General features: G+C 43.6%; 1 protein-coding gene across 2 annotated transcripts in view; it reads right to left on the reverse strand.

Moving 5' to 3' along the window:
* LOC142572322 (uncharacterized) overlaps positions 1-22,112 on the reverse strand; it is a 91,517-nt gene that overhangs the window by 17,266 nt on the left and 52,139 nt on the right. For both annotated transcript variants that reach the window (XR_012826042.1, XM_075681332.1), the window contains exons 15-18: positions 19,127-19,314; positions 11,014-11,084; positions 5,933-6,015; positions 5,259-5,374 (exon numbers count right to left, since the gene is read on the reverse strand). Coding sequence is in view for 1 of the 2 variants with exons in the window: in XM_075681332.1 (XP_075537447.1) it covers positions 5,259-5,374; positions 5,933-6,015; positions 11,014-11,084; positions 19,127-19,314 (458 nt within the window). In the remaining variant the exon portion in view is untranslated. The remainder of the gene's footprint in view (positions 1-5,258; positions 5,375-5,932; positions 6,016-11,013; positions 11,085-19,126; positions 19,315-22,112) is intronic.

Genomic DNA, 22,112 nt, shown 5'->3' on the forward strand with positions numbered 1-22,112 from the left:
TGAAAAATCTCTGAAGGCCTGCCAGTACGCTTATTAGGCATATCAGGGCTTGTACTGTGACAGGAGACGGGGTGCACGCATGTGTAATTAAGGAATACATACTGTGTCCCGTGACAATTGCCCCCTTCCCACGCTTGCTATGCTTCACCGCCTAACAATAATGTACTGAGGCGAAGCTAACTTTCGGAGACTGGCATTACGCAACGCGCTGTGCTCTGCGAGCTTCAAAGCCAATCGCGAGGATTACAAAGGCGGAGTCGGTGGAGGCGGCGAGATAATCAAAATAGCGGCGGTGGCGGCTTTGATTAATGCCATTTCAGACCTGCAGTCAGGGCAATATACAATGACTATATGGAGTACGTGGTGGTGCCGCAAAACCGTGCAAATTATCGGGCATGTCCGAAAAATCGGGCGTCTAGAAAATCGGTCGTTAACTACTCTGGCAATACATCGTGCCGAGGACACGGTGTCAATGACGATTCGTTGCGATTCCTCTGTTACTGGAGCCAGCATTAACACGACTTTCGTTCCCTTTCAATAAAGTTAGAGCTAATTTTCCCTGATGGAAGCACAAATTCCCTGAGTTTTCCCTGAGTTTTTTCACTGTTCAAATTCCCTGAGAATTCCCGGTTTTCCCGGTTGGTAGACACCAATTTTAAGAATTGTTACAATTCTTAAAATTCGTATCACCCAAAAATGTAAAAAAATCAGGAAATTAGGGGGAATGTGGCAATAAAAATGGCCAACTTGCTCGAAATTCCAGATTTCTTAACCCCCCCCTCTCCTCCTCAATCCAAGAACCTTTCTTTATATCATGCCGAAATAGCTGCATGAAAAGACAACACAAAATTTTATAAAATTGCATGTTTTAGTGTGTTGTCTTCGAAATTGTGAAGAAAATAGGGCTCTCAGATGTGCTATCGCACCACTCAATGTGCAGCTTTCCTTTGATGCAGCATCGCCGTCTCGGTATCGCGTAAATGCGAACAACCAGAGATTCAGATAGCTGTAGTGCTGCATTTCTGCATGCAGAAATGCAGCACTGAGGTGCATATCACTGAACTGTATAAACAATTTGCTTCGCTTAGTTCACTAAGGACTATAGGAAAACCAACTAGGAAACCCTGGAATAATAAATGAAAACAGGGAAAAAAGATTAGAGTTCAGTAATTAATTGCAATGCTAATTAAGCCAGAAATGTAAAAGTTTGGCCACATATTAATTACCCTCTCCATTTCCACTGAATTTGAACTCTGTGTCATGTACAGTTCTTTAAAGGGGGCCCTGAACCACCCCTCGGGCTTGGTGAAATAACATAGTCCGCGGATAGCATACGCTGCTGTGAACATCTCAGCCAAGTTCTGCTGTCGTACGCGGTCCGTGGAGCTTGCAAGCTGAGCGCGAAAAGTCACCCTTTTCTCGAACGCTCTCGTTTCCAAAACCCCATAATCCTCGCTCTTTTCCGTGCGCTCTATTTCATCATAAAGCACACTCCAATACGTGGCTGCTATTGGTCGCTGCGCTTGGCTACACCGCAGCCGCCATGAGTCCAGTGGCTAAGCGCACTGCCGCTCTCTGAGGACAGCCGCGTTTGGCTTACATTTAGCGCGGCATAGGCACCAAATTGTAAATTTGAACTGCGCGCCACAGTGACGTCTCCACCGTAGCCTTTGCAGTGCAAGGCATTGGAAGAGGAAGGGGATCACAGCTGAGGCCGTGTTTGATTACCGATAACCACTTCTGCTGAACACATTGAAGTACTTTTTGCAGCAAAGTGGTTCTGAAATAGCCTATCTTCACTTCAAATGCCTTTCTCCACTTCGATAAAAAGTGGTTCAGGGCCCCTTTAAGACTTTGGAAAGACTGCAGCAAATTGCAAGAAAATGAGTACCCTATTCAGTAATTATTTTCAAAGCACATAATTGCCCGCAGAATTTAAGCTTTTGGTACACGTCCCATATACCATGGCCCACATTTTTTCCTAAATATGAAGTCGTCATCTTTGGTGTTCCCTGGGCAGCGAGGAAACTTGGTAAGCATATCATGTAATGCCTTAAACAGGCCAAAAATGACGGATTATCTATTTTCATTTAGCTCCCAATTGACCTCCCCACTTCAAAATTTGCCTGCATATCCCACTTAACATTTCCTACATTTCTAAAAAAAAAAAAACAATATACAGTAAGATCCCTAACTCAGCAGCCATTGAACATAGTGCGTTTTTTATCCGCATAAACCTTACCAGCTTATTCGGTACGTATCAGTTAACATGTAGTGTTTCCACTTTTCGTCGCGAATCACGGCGTTGCGTCGTCCCCATCGGGTGGCCCGGCAGAACAAGCCTCAGCGATCAGAACAACAGGCTCCAAGCACCCTGTCCGTTTGAACGTGAAGGCACATCAACGTCATTTCAGCACCGTGCCAGAGAGCATTATCGCGTCGTGCAAGCTAGGACTCTCGTCATGCTCGGATAAAACGCACCGGGGGCTCAGCATAGAAAAAAAAAAAAAGGACATTATTTGTGCTATCAAAGGTGGCACAAAGAAGTCTGCGCTGTCACGCGACAGGGATCTACCGTTGACTACGGCATGTGGCATTTCAAATGCAAAGAAGTTGCTTGGCAGCTCTGCTACGCCCGCGAAGAGATATCGGCTACGAGGTTCGACTTTTCGCCATCGTTGCCTCTGTTGTTGCCGAAGTGTCACCTAACGACAGTGATGATGACAACACGAAAAGCGACAGCACAGGCGATTAAAGCCCAACAGTGGCAGAAGCTGCACGTTACTTCAGCCTCATGAATGCAATTGTCGCAATGAGAACAGCACCCCGCAATGAAAAAAGCGCCCCGTGACTTCTGCGACGCTACCGCACCCGTGCATGGAGAATATGCACCGCTTACAAGGAATCTGCCATGCCAGTGTTTGCTGAGAAGAGGCGGTTGGCTGAAAAGCTGGCTCGCAGCTTCAGTAAGTTTCAGGCCGCTGTCGTCGCTGCTAGGCCACTGTGGCATCAAATGAAAATAACAGACCTTTGTCGCGCAAAGTGAATAAATAGTGCAGGTTTTTGCCCATTCATCACACTCTCTCCGAGTTCCGTTCTTGACAGGTAAGTGGTTGACCTCCTGCTATTTTGGTTAAGCAGTACTACCGTTTAGTACATACTTTTTCCGAGCTCCGGTCAGCTACGGTTTAATGAGGTTTCACTGTATAAACGTCATGAGTGATTTAGCCTTCTTAGAAAACCATGAAAACAGGCAGATAATGCTTTTAAGCACTTTAAGTCGCATCAACAGCTCCGCTTTAACCCTTCAACGGCCACTCCCAAAATAACTCGGGCACCTACACTAGCACAGCCACTGCCACTCCCGAGCATATTCATTTTGTGCTTTCAGCGCACTCCCTGCCTCTTCAGAGGCAACTAGTGCAAACACTAACACTGCGTACCCGTTGTGCCTTCAATGGAGAGGTCACTCTAAACACACACAAACCTTGTGAGTAAAATTTCTGACTGTAGGTAGAGCAAATGTTTCAGTGCTCTGCCGCTCTCACGGCAGAGAAGCCATGGCAAGCCTGTGTGGCAGGTTCATCAGCACTTTGACAGGCGAGGAGGTTTATGAACACATGATGAATTGTGAATCAGAAAAAAACCAACAACAGAGAACCAATTTCTATGTAGCATGAAATGTCCGCTGAGCCAACAAGAGAAAAAATAAACCGGCTGGGACAGAAAATTGGAAAAGCAGGCGTGGCTATGAACAGCGTGGCATGTCCATTTATCCTAATTATAACAGGCGAAGGAATATATAATCTGCTCACAAATACTGAAATGGGAGAAAATGGTGACGGAAAACTATCTTCTATGTAGCATGAAATGCCCACAGAACCAACACGGCAAAAAAATCCAGCAGGGGGTGTGTAGCAGTTGTTAAAAAAAAAAAAAAACTTGGCAGTCAGAGGCTTAAAATTGGTTCTTGCAAAGAAGGAAACATATTCATCACTGTAATTAGTTCACTTTAAAATAGCTGTTATTGAGACATATTAATGCAAAAATACAACTTCAGAATTACTTACAATGCGAGCAGCATAGAAAATTCGTTTACAGACTTTTGCTCGAAGTTACGATTCAGTCTACTTGAAATTTATGATTGAAGCTGTGGGAGTGCTTCGCATATGCCCATTGCACGTTCTCATGATGCCACGAAGTGCGACCTTTAATGCGTGATGCCAGCAGTTTATGCTGTGTTGAGAAAATTCAAGCTTGACGCTTTCCATCTACATGCGAGCTTAACCCATTCCATTCAGTAAGCGCACGGACGAACATGATAGGCATGCTTGCCACTTCTGCGGCCCTCTGTCCAGCCTTTGCACAGATCTCAGGCCTGATCATTGATGAATGGCAAACTTACGACAATGGTATGTCGCCCACCACTACACCTGCCTTGGCTGTTAAGCCTAACCAGCACTGCTTTGCAGCACGGCCTAAGTTACAGTTTAGTGCCGAGTCGACGCAAATATGTTTGTAGCTGTCGCACAGCTCTCGGGAAGAATATCTAATATTCACACAAGCCTAATTATTCAACAGACTTCCATTCAAATCTAGGAAAGGCCAGCATTAGGTCAGGCTAAAGTGATAAGTTAGTATCTTGAAATGCCTACAGCACCACCTTTGTGGATAACAATGTTTTTGTAAGCAACAAAACACTAGACGTAACACAGTACTGTCACCACCATTGGTGAAACGCGAAAACCAGCTAATGACGACTCCTTACCTGTATGTGTCACAAATATAAGTGGTCAACCAGTTGAAGATAGATTTACATTTGAACATAAAGTACAGTTTGGCTAATATTACCCGATTTTCTAATGGAGGAGCTCACTGACGCTAGCTCTTCAGACAAAGTGTCAGAGTACCAGTGTTTACCCTCTGCCAGTGTGGCACCCTCTCAAAGCAGCTCACCGAGGGCATTAGTGCCCCAAGAGCATGGCGTCTCATATCACTGGTGCAACACTGGATTTCCATGCAGCACTGGCATCGAATACACACATCTTTGTTTTATAGGGTGACTGAAATTGAGCAAGAATCATCTTTGACTGCCGTCTTCTCAATGACTACGTAAGTCACTTCTTGGCTACCCAAGTCCTAAATGAAAAGAGAATTACAGGACTGCAATCTATCACCCTTGCAAAACTTATCATTTGCCTTTAGTGGGCCTCCAGTGCTATTGCAGATGAAATGAGAGTGCAAATGAGTGCACTCACAATTATGAGGCAGTGAGACAACTACAATTATTCGGCCGTTGAAGTAGGTGTCATTCAGGTTCAGCACAGCGGTTTCTGCAGTGTCTCTGTCAGCCACCGTCACGTAGGCGTGTGAACTGCAAAACAAAATGAATGAACACCATTTTACTTGAATATTCACATATCCACACTGCCCTAATGACCTGCTGTGCCCAAGTTTCTCATAAGCAAGGTAGCCACATCTAACAGTCATCAAAAGAGTGCAATTACAGACATCAACAGCTGCAACGGTCAATTACCTAATGTAACGTGAGCGCATGCAACATTCAGTAAAGGCAATTCAAAATCAAATTAAGAGGCTTAATATCTCAAAACAATGCATCTAAGGGACACCATGGGGGGAGTCTCTAAGTTAATTTCAGCTACCTAAGGTTTTTTTAACAAGCACTTATGTCTTAAGTACACGAGCACGCTTGCATTCTGCTCCCCCTTGGAATGCTGCAGCTGAGGCCCGGAATCAAACCCTTGACCTCACACTCGGCAACAGAATTTTACAGCCACTGAACCATCGCAGCAATTCAGTACGGTCCATTAGAAACCACTGGTCACTGGGAGGCCAGTGCCTTTGCCTTTAGTTTTTGACCCATTACATTTATCTACGGGGTCTCTCAACATTTCTGCACATGGTCACTTACTATGATCCTAGAGCAGAGGAATCGCATTTCCCCATGACCACTTCAATGGGGTCCCAGCTGGAGAAAAGATCTGCGATGTCGGCCTGTAAAACAAAGCAAGAAGAGTAATGTGAAAACAGTAGCAAGTTTAGGGAAGAAAACCTCAAGCCGAGTGCACAGGTCTGTTTTGCACGAACACATGTAAAGACAGACGCTCCAATACTGAACAAGAAGATAGGTTGTTTTGCATTTGGGTCTTGTGAGCTAATGTGCTCAGAATGTTGGTGCCGCATTATGCCAGATTGCTAGCCTAGGGCAAAGGTCTCTTGAAGAAGCACTGCCATCATACTTTAGAAGAATGTATTACATGGAAACCATAAGATCAACCAGTACTGAAAATACATGTGTGCTGGTAAGAGAAATTTTGTGACAGAGGGGCTGGGTAGCCGAGCACAATGTTTGGCATGCTACTATATAGGTTTAATATATAGCTAGAGATCAAAGGACAAGAGAAAAAAAGAATAATGTGCATGCATCCCCTTCCGCAAAATCTCAGAAACCGCAGCAGTGAGCACCATAAAATGAACAAAGTGGAAAGTGGAGCTTTATGGCAGCATTAACCAAAATGTTATCAATATCGGTAGTGCAGCCAAAAGGATAGAGATAGATAATGTGTACTTAACTCTATCCCTACCATGTGGAAAATAGATCTTTTTTTGTAGGTTACACCAGATTTTTCTTTCTGAAGGAACTACTGCTCTCAATATTTTATGTAGTACAGAAACAAAAGGCAGAATGAATGCACTTTTTATGCATGAAAGTTTTATTAACAAGATATACGTCACAAAAAAAGAAATAAATTGCCAGAGTCAAGACTGTGGGATAAAATTTAATAACGCTTATAAAGACACACTTGTATCTACTACGAAAGAAATGTAACAGGAATTATGAGATATATAAAATGCATTGCCGTCTAATAGACACTCTCTCGGAAAAAATACAAAATTTTTCAGTGAAAAGGTCTTCTACTGAAAAAAATTTAACTGCAAGCACTACAGTTGGGCGTTCCATGTGGCAAAGCAATTCCTCGTTGCAAAACATCACCGAACGTTGCATGTCTTGCAGCAAACTTGTTTTCTGCAGGGTTTTCCTGTCGCTGTAGCATTTCTTGCAGTTTTGATAAGTCTCCATCTAGGCAGGCTCTCAAGCACTCCAAATGACAACAAAGATGGGCCAAAGCAAGAGGTGAAACTAACCAGGCTGTGGCCGCCGATGTTCCATGCTGGTTTGCGTAGTCGTTCTCAGAGTCTAAGTCAGACAAAAAGGCAGTATCCTCAGACTAGCTGCTGCTCGATCCATCAATATAATCAGCCACAGATACAGTGGAACCTCAAGATCTGCAATCTTTCAACGTGCACGCATGCCGCTTCCGGAGGTGGCCATTTTTGTTTTGATGATCGCAGAACGTTGGAGTGCGTTAAAAAATCACCGCCAAGCGGGAAAATAGTGAACTGCTTAAGAAACCAAACAGAGTTATCCTCCTTCACATCCGATGGCACAGTGCGTCCATGAGCAGTGCGGAAGGTCTCGAAAGCGTTGTTTCAAACAAACGATAGTGGGCTAACGATGCTCAATGGTTGCGGTTCGGTAGGGAAAGAGTTCATCTCCTTTTACCGCAACTACGTTTTAAGTGTTCACTGTAACAGTACAGTGCTTTTGAACAATAAAAAAATATGTAAAATATGCAAATTTTGCCTCCGTATGGGGTTTAGCAAGCATGTGTACAGCATTTCTGCAAGTAAAATACTACAGCCAAGCATTACTGCACTTACACAAAGTGGGAATTCCTTAATCAGGGTGTCTACGAAGTTGGCATTCCCAAATTCCCTGAGTTTTCCAGGTTTTCCCTGAGTGCCTTTGAAAAATTCCCTGAGTGATGCAGAACTATGTTTTATGTCAAGACGGGCTGAAACCATATCGCCCGATGCTGTCACTCTCTAGTAAGCATATGAAAAAAAAATTGAAAAAAAAAACGACCTAATCTAATTTGAATACTAAGGAGTAGTGTTTATGTTATTAAAAAAGAGAATAGAGGGGAGGGGTCAGTAAAATGCACAGCAAATAAAATGTCTTCGAAAAAAAAATTGCAAATCGAGTCGGACACTCTCAAATACGAATAAAAAGAACATGCATACAGAAGCAAATATTTTCGAATATGAGCTATTTCTATCAACTGATAGTAAGCTCAGTGGAATGAGGCCCAAACTTGTCACAATTGAGATTCTCTTTCAACAGCCCGTAAGTCAACCTCAACTGTCCTGACATACTCTCAGCCCGTGCACAACGCCTCCGTGTTGTTGTTGTGTTTCACTGCTTTAAAGAACTTATTTTGGTTTGGATGAGGGAACCTACATCTCGGCATCAGCCAACACTTTGTTTTTTGAGCTCAAGCTCCTTTAAAACGGTGGCAGCACACTTCCTTTCCTGTTCATTCCTCAGTGCGTAGGTCCTTTCTATTCTTGTCCTCCTTCCGCCACTCCTTCGTCCCAAAAACCATTTGAAGCATCTTCTTTATCAGTTGCACAGTCCACGTCCGATTTTTCGAACTCCCTAGGGGGCGCGAAAACGTCCGTAAATCGGCCAGTTGGAAAAAATAAATGCATGTCATTTACTGCCCTTGAGGGCTCAAACCGCCACAGGCATATTCGTTAACACCCTGAAGGCCTGCCGATACGCGTTTCAGGCATATCGGTGCTTGCACTGTGACAGGAAATACCGGATGCATGCGCGTATAATTAAGGAATATATACTGTGTCCCGGGGCAATAGCCCCTTCCCACGCTTGTTATGCTTCACTGCAATACTTTTGCGTATGCTTCTCCAAGTAACATTTCTGTACAGAGGCGAAGCTGACTTTCGGGAGCCGGCTTTATGCAATGCACCATGCTTTCCAAGCTTCTAAGCCAATCGCGAGGACCGCAAAGGCGGAGTCCGTGCCATTGCTGAGAGCAGCGAATTCTTTCTACAAAAAACACGGCACCCAACGGCAAGAAGCTTCATAGGGAACGTTGAAGCAGTTAGGCCTAGCGTTGCCGCAGTGGTGGCAACAGTTGCCAGCGGATCTGCATACGAGAGTGCCGGTTCGAGGCAGCGAGGTAATCAAAATGGCAGCGGTGGTGGCTTTGATTAATGCCATTTCGGAGCTGCGGTCACGGCAAAACGTCCGGAAAATCGGACGGCGAAGAGTTCTTGCGTCAGAAATTTCAGACGTTCTGATACATTGACTCTATGGGGTACGTGGTGGCGCCGCGAAGCCATCCAAATTATCGGGAATCCGGAAAGTTGGTCGTTGACTCTACACTGGTAACTCCTCCAGCTGACGACAGGGCGTCAAAGACGATTCATTACTTATCCTGTCTGTTACTTGAGCCAGCATTACCACGACTTTCTACCCTTTCAATAAAATTACAGCTAGATTTCCCTGATAGAAGCCAAAATTCCTTGAGTTTTCCCTGAGTTTTTCCAGACTACTCAAAATCCCTCAGAATTCCCGATTTTCCCGGTTGCTAGACACCCTGTTTATCTAAAAGCGCCACTCGTCAATACTCACTGTAGCCTCTCACACATATAAAAAAAAAGAGAACGGATATAGAATCCTTCTACAGTGGTGTCCACTTATAATGATATCAAGAACGAAAAATTTGATCGTTACAATCGATCATCGCTATATCTGGACTGTCATAAAAAAATGAAAAATAAAAGCTGCCGAACATACCTTCGTAGCTCCGAAATCAAATTTTGCACTTACGATAAAGAATTAACGTTGTAGAAAGAAGGCTGTGAAAAATAAGACATTTATTTATAACTCTAAACAGTGTGTGAAGTGTTAGGTGCGCTGAAATAGTCAGAAAACTGCACTTGCTTTCACGGATGTTTCAGGTTCACAACTGCAGTGTGCATCGTGTCCAGCCGCTGTGCATACAGTGGCGGCTATAATTCAGCGTGCATGAAATCAATGAGTGACTCTATTGACGTCAGCGCACTTTACGTAAACATTGAGGTTGGTTTCAAAGACGGGCCACTGGCAACCTCGTCGCCTCCGTCGCACAACATTGCCGTCTGTCATGACAACAATCGCCCCTTCGGAGATTCTTCACAGAACGAGGCAGCGCTGTTGCACTGAGAAACTCCTCCATCGAAGCACCACCTATTTTATTGCCAGTAGCGACGTGCTCCCACAGTTCGGCAATGTCAGCGGTTGCCACCGTGTTGTTTTTATGCATGGGGGTCTTGCCCTAGGGCACAAAGCTCGCCGTTTCCATTAATGAGCACGGTCACAGGCTCTAGCCTTCATGATCGTGGCGCTCGTGGTTTTCAGAATCGTCAATATCATCGACTGCACAAGTCTTGCAAAATTTTCAGCTTCGTCCCAAGCGACACAACTTTGCGCTTCGTCGGCGCACCAACTTCTGCTTCCGCAGCGCATTTCCACGCCCCCTGAGGAGCAGAGGGAGGTTGTAGAAAGGGAGCGCAGACACGATTCGCTCGTTAGTTTTTTTTATCTCTGGACGCTCGCCGGCGACACGTACGCGAAGCAGCTGGCGGCATCATGTGGCACGCTGCGCCAACTTGCGATGTTCTGAATCGGCACGCTGAGAGGATGCGCTGCACGGTAATGGTGGCAGATACAAACTCACATAGGCAGACTTTTCGCCCCGTCTAGAACTTAGGAGAACTTAGCAAAGCAAATTTCACTATTATTGTGCATGGAAAATGCTGCCCAAAAGGCAGAATTTTCATCATTATATTCTATATGCGGTGAATAACATATCATTATTTACGTTTTTCTTTCTCATAGCCCTAATGCACAAATTGATACTCTGAAGCCAACTCATCGCTATAACCGATATATCGTTATATGCGGTATCCTTATAAGTGGACTGCACTGCATTTGAGGCGATGAGTACATTAGTATGAAAGCCTGAGCAGAATACAGCAGGTGCAGAACATTTTATAAGCAGGCACCAGGATGAATAACAAAAAATTAATTGAACTGTCAATCCATGCTGCCAGATTCTAAAAAATGTGATCAAAGCTACTTGCCATTTTTGTTTCAGGGGGAAAGTTTGCAACACAAAGTACCACTGGAGATGGCTCAGATGAATGGCCAGGATCTGCATAGTGATGCACATTGAACAAAAGGGGGTAGGGCTACAACAGCAGAATATATGTTCAAACATTCAAAGAAGATCAGTACTGTGCACCAATACAACACTAAACAGTGAAAACCCAAAAGCAAATGGTAAATTTGACAGCAGCCACCATTTCACATTTATTTTCTGAGCAAAACTCTGTGAGAGAGGCTCCTAGAAGTAATATGCAAAACTTAGTGCCTCGTATTTAGACAAAAGGACAAGCCAAGGAACCAGTACCACACATCGCAGTGGCATGAATATTCTTGCCTAGGTGACTGAAATGCATGCATAGTTTTTGAAAGCTTCAGAGTAGAACCTCGTTGATACGATTCCATTACATACAATTTCCCGGCACCAACGTTCACAATCAAAAACACAAGAAATGACCCAATACAGTTATGCTTATTTTTTACCAAGTCATACATTCCTGGAAAACGCCATCTTTCAGTCCCAATGTTCACTAGACTGCTAAACTGCGATCAATCGTATGATACGTCTTCCCGGTCGCTAGATCCCTTGTAAACAAGATAAGGCACGAGGCGTGCACAATCGATAGTAGTAGCCGCCCACCTCAGCAGCTTCTCCACAATACTCGACCACCCATCTCGCGTGAGAACACTATTGCGCACCAAGTTCCTTATTGCAGTACCAGTAAATCTCCTCCCGGGTTCTTGCACGCCCCATTCACAGCTATCGCCACCGACCCTATTGTGATGAGCATCGTCACTCATTTGTTTCACAGCATGTGGGCCGTGGTCTCATTGGAAGCATACTGCGTCCAAAACCCTTTCAGGGTCGATTTTTTTCGCCAATTGCGGCCACCCAGGGTCGATTTGTTTTATTGCAGATTTAAATTCTTCAGAGAGACCTATTTTGAAAAAAATTTACCGTAATTTTTCTAGGGTGAATGTAAAGTGAGAAAAAATATCTTGCATTGGTATATACTATGTACTGTTTATTCATGAATAACAACAATAAAAACAGGAAATAAACTTATAAGAATGAAAAATTTGATGCATTGTTATACACATAGTTCAAGGCTTAGAAAATGCGCACACGAGAATATTTCGGAAGTCTCAAATGTTCCTGCTCTTACACTAATATTTACGTCCATAGCATAAATGAACTATGAGGGTGAGTGCACTCAAGAAAACTGTGTGGTTGTGTGCCCGTCAACAAAACAAAACCTCTGACAAACTTCCACTAATCTTCATCTTATCGCCAACCAGAGACAATTAGCTTTTGCAAGGCCCCCCCCCCCCCCCCCCCAGTAAGGAAAGCTTGCACAGTGGCATCCTTCGCATGTGTACTCCTGTGAGCAATAAACGAGCGAGTAACAGGTGGTTGCCCTTTGAGCGATTAGTAATGAGATAGCCATCAGTTTTGCGAGCGCAAGAAGCCGAAACCACCGTGGAACAAAACCCAAACTAACCGCCGCCCGCCCGTGCTCGTGCCATTACACGAGCGGTAGTATATACAGATGCGTCGGGGCAAACGAACTAGCTCTAAAAGAAACCATGCAACAAAAACCGAGAGAGGGAGGCGCGAGAAAAAAAAATCCCTGTATTCCCCGCATAGTGGCAACACATGCCAAGAAAGAAAAAGTTAGGAAATTGGCGAGCTTTTTAAACATACAGATGGCGCCATAAATACATGGCATCGACCATTTTGGAATTGTTCACGGCGCCATATATTTATGTCATTGACCCTGAAAGGGTTAATAGGTGATAACCCAAATGCAACACCGTTCGCTGTTGCATGCGGCGCGTAAAGGGAGCGTCATATCCTCTGGCGGCACTCTAGGCATTGTATTTCTGTGTTACCAACAGCTCAATTTCATTTATATTTCCAATGCACAGTATAAGAAAATGAATGTCTCAGGTCACTTAGGCCCTACCGTCTGTGTGTCAGCATCTTGTGCATAACAATTCTCAGGGAGTGAGCACATCAAAACTACGCATCCAAAATGCCCCGCTCAAAGAAGCTGCTGAATTCGAGGTGCGACCTCGAGCTCAGCAGCACAATTCTCTCAGTTGAGGCGCAAGCAAAAATAAATCAAACAGGGTTCAGGTAGCAACTTGATTTGAATAGTTGCGTAGTCCACAAACGTCAACTGCAGAGCCTAGAGGGTCTGTGGAATTCAATCTGGGATATTTTTAGTTCATTTTCCATCTTCTCTTTAGTGCCAAAGCCATAACTTGCCCTGTAGAGGGCTACGAACTAATTTTCATTTGCTGGGGTTGACATGCACCAATATCTCAGTGTACAAACATTTTTGCATTACACCCACACTAAAATATGGCTGCCGCAATCGGAAGCTAAACCGTGCTGATTGGCAGAATGGCACAGACACTGAGCACCACTATGGCAGGTGCCCATGAAGGGATCCAAAACACCTTAATGGACCCAATACTAGTGTTATCAGCTATGAACCGAGGTGCTGCTTCCTCCACTTATTTCTGCATAGCTTTTATGCCATAAACATTAGTCATTACAGTCGACTATCTAGATTCAACCTACTCAGGGTCAATGGAATTGTTCAAGTTATCCAGAGGGTCGAATACAAAAAAAAAAAGCAGGAAATACTGTTCAGACACGCTTCATTTGGCGGTATTTACCCTATGCTAATAATGTGCACTCACTATTTATGGGTTTATAGTAAAAGATAATGTGCACATAAATCCTTTACCTTTATTAATTACAAAAAATTAAAGTAGCATGCCTTTGATTTCGGCAAGATATAATATGGAACCCGCAGAGCTTACACAATAAAAATTTATTATAGTCAATCTTGGACCGCTTTAATCGGTGTCTACGGCCCACAACATGCCACCATTCTTCTGGTCCATTGAATTTGATATTCCACAGTTCTCAAGCCACTCAGCCACAGTAGCAAACAGGATGACCCATGCCTGGACTAACCATTTCACCAGTTCTTCCTGCAACTCATGCAAACCTTTTGAATGTTCAAAACATGTCATGTGCCTCATTTTCCACTAGCTTAGAATGTTAAAGAAGCTTTTGAATAAGCTTTCGTAATTATTGGGTGAAAGCAGCAAGTTGTTGCCGCCAACCTACACGAAAACTTATTCTGCTATCATCTTTCGAGGACAACAACACTGGTTCTGACATTAGGCTGTTGCTAACACAGCAAATGCAGTTTCAGTTTCGTATCCAACTGCAATGCACAGGCAAGTTTAGGAGCAACTGAAGAAATGATGTGTATTAGAATCGCAGATGTGATAGTCATTCATTGTGAGCTCCTGTTTTAGCTTTGAACTCTGCCAAAGGCACGCCGAATGAGAGCATTTTTGGCAGGAGATATGATGTTTTCGATGCATGCTCTGTCCCCTAGGCAGTTCCAAGACATGCTGCTGCCGTTAAGAGTAACCATTGAGGCCAGGGCGAGGGCAATTATGTGGTGAGGGAAAGTTCCAGGATTGTAACGACGAACATTTTGGCTTATAGAAACATGAGAACCAAACGGGACCTTTGGTCTCAAATTGAATTGATGGAAGTATACTGCATTATTATTATTATTATTATTATTATTATTATTATTATTATTATTATTATTATTATTATTACAGACCCGTTGCAAAAGTACATGGCCATTTTCCTGCACTTGAAATCTCATTTACAATGGCAACACAGTCTGTCCTGCCATAATGAATGAAACTTCAGTGTAAGAAAGCTGCCTTGTAGGTTTCGCACCTCATCTACAGGGCGATTCCACGAGACATCAAACATGTATATCTGCTTAATATTTTTGTTTTACCTGCTTTTTTTTATGTCGTGTAGGAATGTTCAAACTGCACGGAGCCAAAAATTTTATTCCTGAAAGGCATTCCCAACAAGCCAAAAAAATATTTGAAGGTGGCAGCACAAGCATAGTCCTATTGCTTACCACAATATTTTCTGATTTCACAGCCAAATTAAATGCAAACTAAAAATATTGTGTCGAAAAACTTTCTGCTCATTTTAATATGCTTCACAGTAAATTAGTTCCATGGATTTTTTATGCTGTCCCAAAATAAAAAAAAAGATTAAAAAATACAAACATGGCCGAAATCAGAAATGTTTATAACTATGATGCATCTTGGCACATTTTCTATTTCACATAGAAACTTGTAAAAACTGTCAAACATAGAACGTCCTCCTTGCAGCATTTATTCAAAATATTATATTCCTACGTGAAATATAAGAAAAATATAGTTAAACAAACAAGATTTTTTAAAAAATAAAATAAAGAAACTACGGACGGCTCCAATAAAAGAAAAAGGAATTTTGTATGGAAGTCCCCTTATGCGGGGCAAGACATGAGTGCAACAATATGTTTCCTAATTTATTTTATTCGCAAAATATAATGGGTCAAAGTGGCCCATGTTAAGCGTGCTGGCTTTAGTGCAGCAATGACTCATTCTGCTTTGTAATATTTACTCTTTTAAGAAAAGGCAATGGTTGCCACAAATGAAGGAAAGTTTACCTCGTTTCTTTTTATTGTGGCAAGAACAGAGAATGTGTTTTCTGCTTTGTTTTCTGGGACACAACAGAAAGCAAACTCGACACTACTTGTGGTACTCGAACAAACTTATTGCGTGTCTTTGTAGTTAGTATTTAAAACAGCTTAATCACCATCAGCTGGCTAATGGCAGTTCTCGCAATGGACAGCACATGTCCACTTTACTGATCACGGGCCCACATCCGCAAATGCCATGACTGAATTCCCAGCACACATGGCACCGACTTCCACTCCACAGACTTCTGCTGATGATCCTCCTCGATGCCTGCAGCAGGCGCACGAAGCACAGCCACATTCTTGATGCTGCCACTAAGTTGGGAGACCATTTCATGTGCTGACTGAATGGAAGTGGCACTTCCAGAACTCAGGTTCTACAGGGAAGCTTGGTGCTTAACCCTTTCACTGCCACTCCCGAGATAACTCCGACAATCACACATGCACAACCCCGACCTCTCCAGAGTATACTCGTTTTCACTTTTTAACTCGCTCCCTGCCGAGCCCGATAATACTTATGTAAAAAGAAACGATGCAACCATGTCACGCCATGTATGGAGAGGCCACATAAATTTTATAGAATTTGTAGGGTGAATTTTTAACAGATGGAGCGCATGTTTCTACAGTGCTTCTCTTTGTTTCCGTCTTGGCAGAGCAGCCATGGTGAGGCAGCGTGCGTCCGCGCTTTGACAGATGAAGAAATTCAAGAACTGCTTATGAATTCAGACTCTGATGATAGTGACAACGAGGAGCCAGCCAACCTAAGTGACTTGTCAAGTGATGACAGTGATGAAGAGCCCCTGCTACCAAGAAATCCGCGTAAGAAATCTGACAAGCGCGATTTCTACTGGAAGAGTTCAAGCCTCACGAGCATGCTTTTGATCCATCGTATTCAGGAATCTGCAATGACATTACAGCGACGTCAAGTGAGCTCAAGATTTTTTAAAGAAGTTTGTCTACGCCGGACATAGTGGAAGCAATTGTGGAACAAACGAACATTATCCAGCGCCAAGTACATGCCGCACTGACACTGGCAGCCAGATCCCGTAGACACCAGTGGAAAGATGTTACTCCGCATGAGTTTTATGTATTTCTTGCAGTCGTAATTCTCATGACTCATGCAAGAAAAGGTAACATTGCCCAGTATTGGTCAACGGATCCCCTCTTGAGTACGCCTATATTCTCGAAGTTCATGAGTCGCAACCGCTTACTCTTCATTTTGAGGTTTCATCATTTCTCCAATAACAAACAACAGATTCATGGTGACTGCACAAGGCGCGCTCGGTTCTCTTGATGCTTCGCAAAGCCTTTCAAGGGGCGCTATCACCATACTAGGATCTTTGTATAGATGAAAGCCTGCTGCTCTTCAAGGGGCGACTGTCATTCAAACAATATATCCCATACAAACGAAGCAGGTTCGGCCTGAAATCATTTACGCTCTGTGATGCGAAGACAGGCTTAGTGCTGGACATTGTAATTTACACCGGATCCTCAACTAAGATCTATGACTTTGAGATGGGATATGGAGCATCAGTTGTCCTCAATTTATTGGACAGGTACCTGGGCAAGGGGCACATTCTCTGGGTTGCCAATCGGTGCACCAGTCCCGCCCTTTTCACGTAACTTCATGAAAAAAAGACCAATGCTTGCGGTACAGTCTGGAAGAAGAGGAAGGGTATCTCACACGACGAGAAAAGACTGGAAAAAGGGGAAGCAAGCGAGATGTGCAATGATAAGCTTCTCTTTGTCCGCTGGAAAGACAAGCGTGCAGTGCTCATGCTCACAACAAAGCATAAGGGTGTCGTGGTAGAGTCCGCGAAGGTGGACAGGAAGACGGGTGAGAGCAGAAAGATTCCCCTGTGAGTCTCCAAGTACGACTTGTGCATGGGGCTGTAGATAAGGCAGATATGGTTGCGATATGATTCTGTGAGCGACGCAGAAAACATGTGATAACATGAAATGAAATAAATGGCTTGGAATATGACTCAGATAAGTTTTTAGAAAGGCACGGTGTGAGTCGCACCCGGTGGTGCAAAAGGTTCCAGTATCCATTGCACATGGGGGATGGGGAGCAGGCAGTGAAGCAGCACCTCCTCAATGGCGCAGCTGCTTATTATCAAAACGCTCCGTCGCTTACAGATTAGCCTGCCTTTGTGCCACTCACAGGTAATTTACTGTGTCCACCAGGCGGGTTTTGGCAAAGTCAGCCACAAAATACACTCGTGGTGTCTCGTATACTGTTGACAAGCGAATAATGGAACCATAAGTGCGATGCTCACAGAGGTTGTAGGCTGCAAACTCGGTGCATGTTAGCACTTCAGAGGATGGCAGCGGCCCACCGCTGTACAACTAGACAAATAAAATCTGACAATATATTTCTGTTGAAAACAAGCTGCCAGAGCAAAGTTCTGAAGCAGCAAAGAAATTACAACTATATTTGCATACAGTGCAAACTGATAGACAACCAGCAAAAGCACTGAAGCCAGCACACTCAACATGGGCCACTTTGGCCCATATTTTGTGAATATAGCAAATGAGAAAACATATTATCGTACCCATGTTTGCCAGGCATAAGCGGATTTCCATCTAAAATTTTGTTGGAAATTGGAAATGGAGTTATTTTTATTTTATTTGTTGAAATGTTTTTTTGAAAGCTTGTTTATTGAAATGGAGTTATCTTTATTTTATTTTTTTAAATGGTTTTTTTAAAGCTTGTTTATTGAACCATTTATTTCTTTTCTTGTGTTTCACATAGGACCATGATATTTTGCATAAATGTTGCAAAGAGAACGTTCTATGTTTGACACTTTTTTCAAGTTTCTGTATGAAATAAAAAACATGCCAGGACGCATCAAAGTTACAAAATTTTTTTGATTTGGGCCATGTTTCAATTTTTGTACATTCTTTTTTCGTTTGTGCACAGCGTAAGAAAATACACGGAACTAATTTACTGCAAAGCATATTAAAATGAGTCTAAAAGTTTTTCGCCACAACATTTTTAGTTTGCTTTTAATTCAGCCTTGAAATTGGAAAATATTGTGGTAAGCAATGGGAAGACGCTTGGCGCCGCCAGCTTCAAATGTTTCTTTGGCTTGCTGAAAATGCCTCTCGAAAATACAATTTTAAACTCAGTGCAGTTTGAATATTCCAAGACATAAAAAAACCAGACAAAACAAAAATATTAAGCAGATATGCATGTTCGATCTCTTGTGGAATTACCCTGCTATTAAATCGAGTAAGATGATGAGATGACGGATCAATCATAAACTCAAGGTTAAAATTCCATTATGTCACACTAACACTTGCCATGCCTCTTTTTTGCCACAAACAAGCAGTGACTGGAACCACCTTCCCGCCTCCATTGCTGCAATCGAAGACCCTGCCGCCTCTAAAATTGCGATTAACAATTTACTGTTAGAACACTCCTCTCTGTAATATCCACGAGCCCTGAGACTATGAAAATAAATAAAATAAATAGATGATTTGGGCAGGAAACATCACATACTATAACTACCGGTAACAGGGTCATTGGAAGAAACTACGTTGGTCTTGGAAGCAGGGTTAGCTTGTTGGTTGCCATCCCTCCTTGAAGGCAGGCCAATATACAGCTTGTGATCTTGAAAAACGAAGCCCTGCATCTCATGTAGGGCTGCATTGAAGGCAGCCTCTGATGACAGGGTGACAAAGCCATACCTAATAGGAGAAAGAGATATCTATGAGTACGTGTGCTAGGTTTCTTCTTCTAACAACATACTAAAAGTCTACACTGAGTGCATCAACCTCTAACTCCCCATGACATGATTCAATACAGTGAAATTTCATTAACACGTACCTGGTGGGAATACGGCACAACTATTTGTACTAGACAGTAGTACACCCCAACCTCCATATACAAATTTGTGTCTCCTGATATGCACCGTCACTACCAACAAATAAATCAATGCAATGCTGTAGCAAATGTTGACCAAAATATGCACTATGAGGTTTTTTCTTTCTTTTTTGTTCTCAGAAGTGCTGAAAAATTCCAGCTCTCTCGCACAATCGTGTGATAGTGCAAAGGCCAGGGTGGTGATACCAAAGGAGCATTTCGAAACACAGTGGCACCCATGGTGGCTATGCAGACGACTCGTCTGGCTTTTCCCAAAGCAATTTGTGTACAACCTTTCACCTACTAAGCACTCATAGTGTTAGGACGTTTTCTGGGGCAATCATTCTTGGTTGATCGTGCTTTGGAGATTTCATTTTCGTGAGATTTCATGCGACTCGGCATCGGACTCGTATACGCGTATAGAGCCGACAACGTTTCTGGCATTGAATCAAGGTTGCTATCTGTACACAATGCCAAGAGCAATGTTGACCGCATACTTGAACACACCCAGGGCAGAAAATCACGAAAGCGACACTACAGTAAAACCTCATTAAACTGTACCCACTTAAACAGTAGTTTCGCTTTAAAAGCAGTAAAGTCAAATCCCTGACTCAGCGGCCATTGAACATAATGTGTTTTGTATCCGCATAAACCGTAGCAGCTTATTGCGTACGTATCAGTTAACACAAAGTGTTTCCACTTTTTATCGCGCAAACACGGTGGTGCGTCGTCTCCATAGGGTCGCCCGGCAGAACAAGCCTCAGAGATCAGAACCATGGATCAGAACAATGGCCTCCAAGTGCCCTGTGCATTTGCGCGTGAAGCCGCAATCAACATCAACATCCTTTCGGCGCTGTGCAAATGACGCCGTGCCAGAGCACGTTGTGGCGTTGTGCAAACAAGGACTCGTGTCATGTTGAAGCTCGGATGAAAAAGGTGCCGGGTGCTCAGCATACAAAAAAAAATTAGACATTGTTAGTGCTACCGAAACTGAGAAGAAGTTGGCGCTGGCACGCGACAGGGATCTACTGTTGACTGTGGTGTGTGGCATTTGGAATGTGAAGCAGCAGTTCCTCGGCATCGCTGCTGCGACCGCGAAGAGAGATCAGCTACAAGGTTCGACTTTCCACTATCGTTGCCTCTGTTGTTGCCAAAGTGTCGCCTAGCGAAAGTGATGAGAACGACATGGAAAGCAACAGCATGGGCAATCCATGCCCAACAGTGGCAGAAGCTGCGCGTTACGTCAGCCTCATGAATGCAATCGTCGCAACGAGAACAACAGCCCGCAATGAAAAAGGCACCCCGCGACATCTGCAGCGCTACCGCGCTCGTACATGGAGAATATGCAACGCCAACGAGGAATCTGCCATGCGAGTGCTTGCCGAGAAGAGGGCGCTGGCTGAAAAGATGGCTCGCAGCTTCAGTAAGTTTGAGGCCATGGTCGTCGCTGTTAGGCCACCGCAGCATCAAACAAAAATAACACTTTTGTCACGCGAAATGAATAAATACAGCATGTCTTTTTCCCCTTTCATCGCACTCTTCCCGAGTTCCGTTTTTGACAAATAGGTCAGTGGTCTCATGCTATTTCAGCTAAGCAGTACTACCGTTTAGTACATACTTTTTTCGAGCTCCGGCCAACTAAGGTTTAAAGCGGTTTCACTGTATATCCAAAGGTGATCGCCCGAGAATACTGTTTCTGTACCATACACCTGCATGTTTGCCAGCCAACTTGCACTTTCGTTTCGTGTGAGCGTCTGTGCATTGAGGTTTCTCTGTGCCCGCGCCACTCCTGGTTAGCTTTTCTCCATCATCACGTGACATGTGCTGATTCCGTATAAAGTCCATGTAGCAAAAGATTGCGCCTTGCACACTGTTTGCTGCCAGTGCAAGGAAAAACATGCGAGTGTGAACCGTGAGGTATGGTGGCTCGACGCACGCCTTACTCCAATGTTGGAAGTGACATGACTGAGTGCACGCTAAGAGAGGGGCGTACGTGAGCATGGGGTAATGTGATCGAGCACGCGTGGTAACATGATCAAGCGCTCACTGGGGGCTCCTTTCTGCTCCTTTTAATCCCAATAAGAAAGGAAGGCATATGCTGCTCTGCTTGCTCCTGTTCAATCTTGGCTTCCTGTGTATCTTTCCTTGTCATTTTAGAGCATGCAACATTACGGTAGTTAGCAAAGCATCAAACTTTTGCCTTTGGCTCAGGTTTGTACGAAAAGCGGTGCATGGAAGAGAAATTCTATTCCGAATAACTGTTTGTGGTTTTTATAGCCCAAATTTGTCAGAGTTTTTCTTTATCAATTACATAGGACTGTGCCAAGACCAATGGAGCAGTTCGGAGTACCCATCAATTCAAATTAGGAGACTTCAAATTTTCAGGATTTCACTGTAGCTGACTTTTCATAATATGGTAAACCAAAAGACAACAGTAGCCGATACTTTCTATGTGTGCTAAAGGATATATTGAGTGATGCTTGAGCTTTCTTGTACAGCTCTTCAATATCTGCTTGAGTGACTTTTCAACAACCAGAAACACTGCCTGACACTTTGCGCTTTGTCTACTCTTAGTATGCATTTCTTGTGCTTTCCCCCCATCAAGATTTAACAAAGCAGCCAA

The sequence above is a fragment of the Dermacentor variabilis genome, chromosome 2, assembly GCF_050947875.1.
Source record: "Dermacentor variabilis isolate Ectoservices chromosome 2, ASM5094787v1, whole genome shotgun sequence".
Taxonomy (NCBI): Eukaryota; Metazoa; Arthropoda; class Arachnida; order Ixodida; family Ixodidae; genus Dermacentor; species Dermacentor variabilis.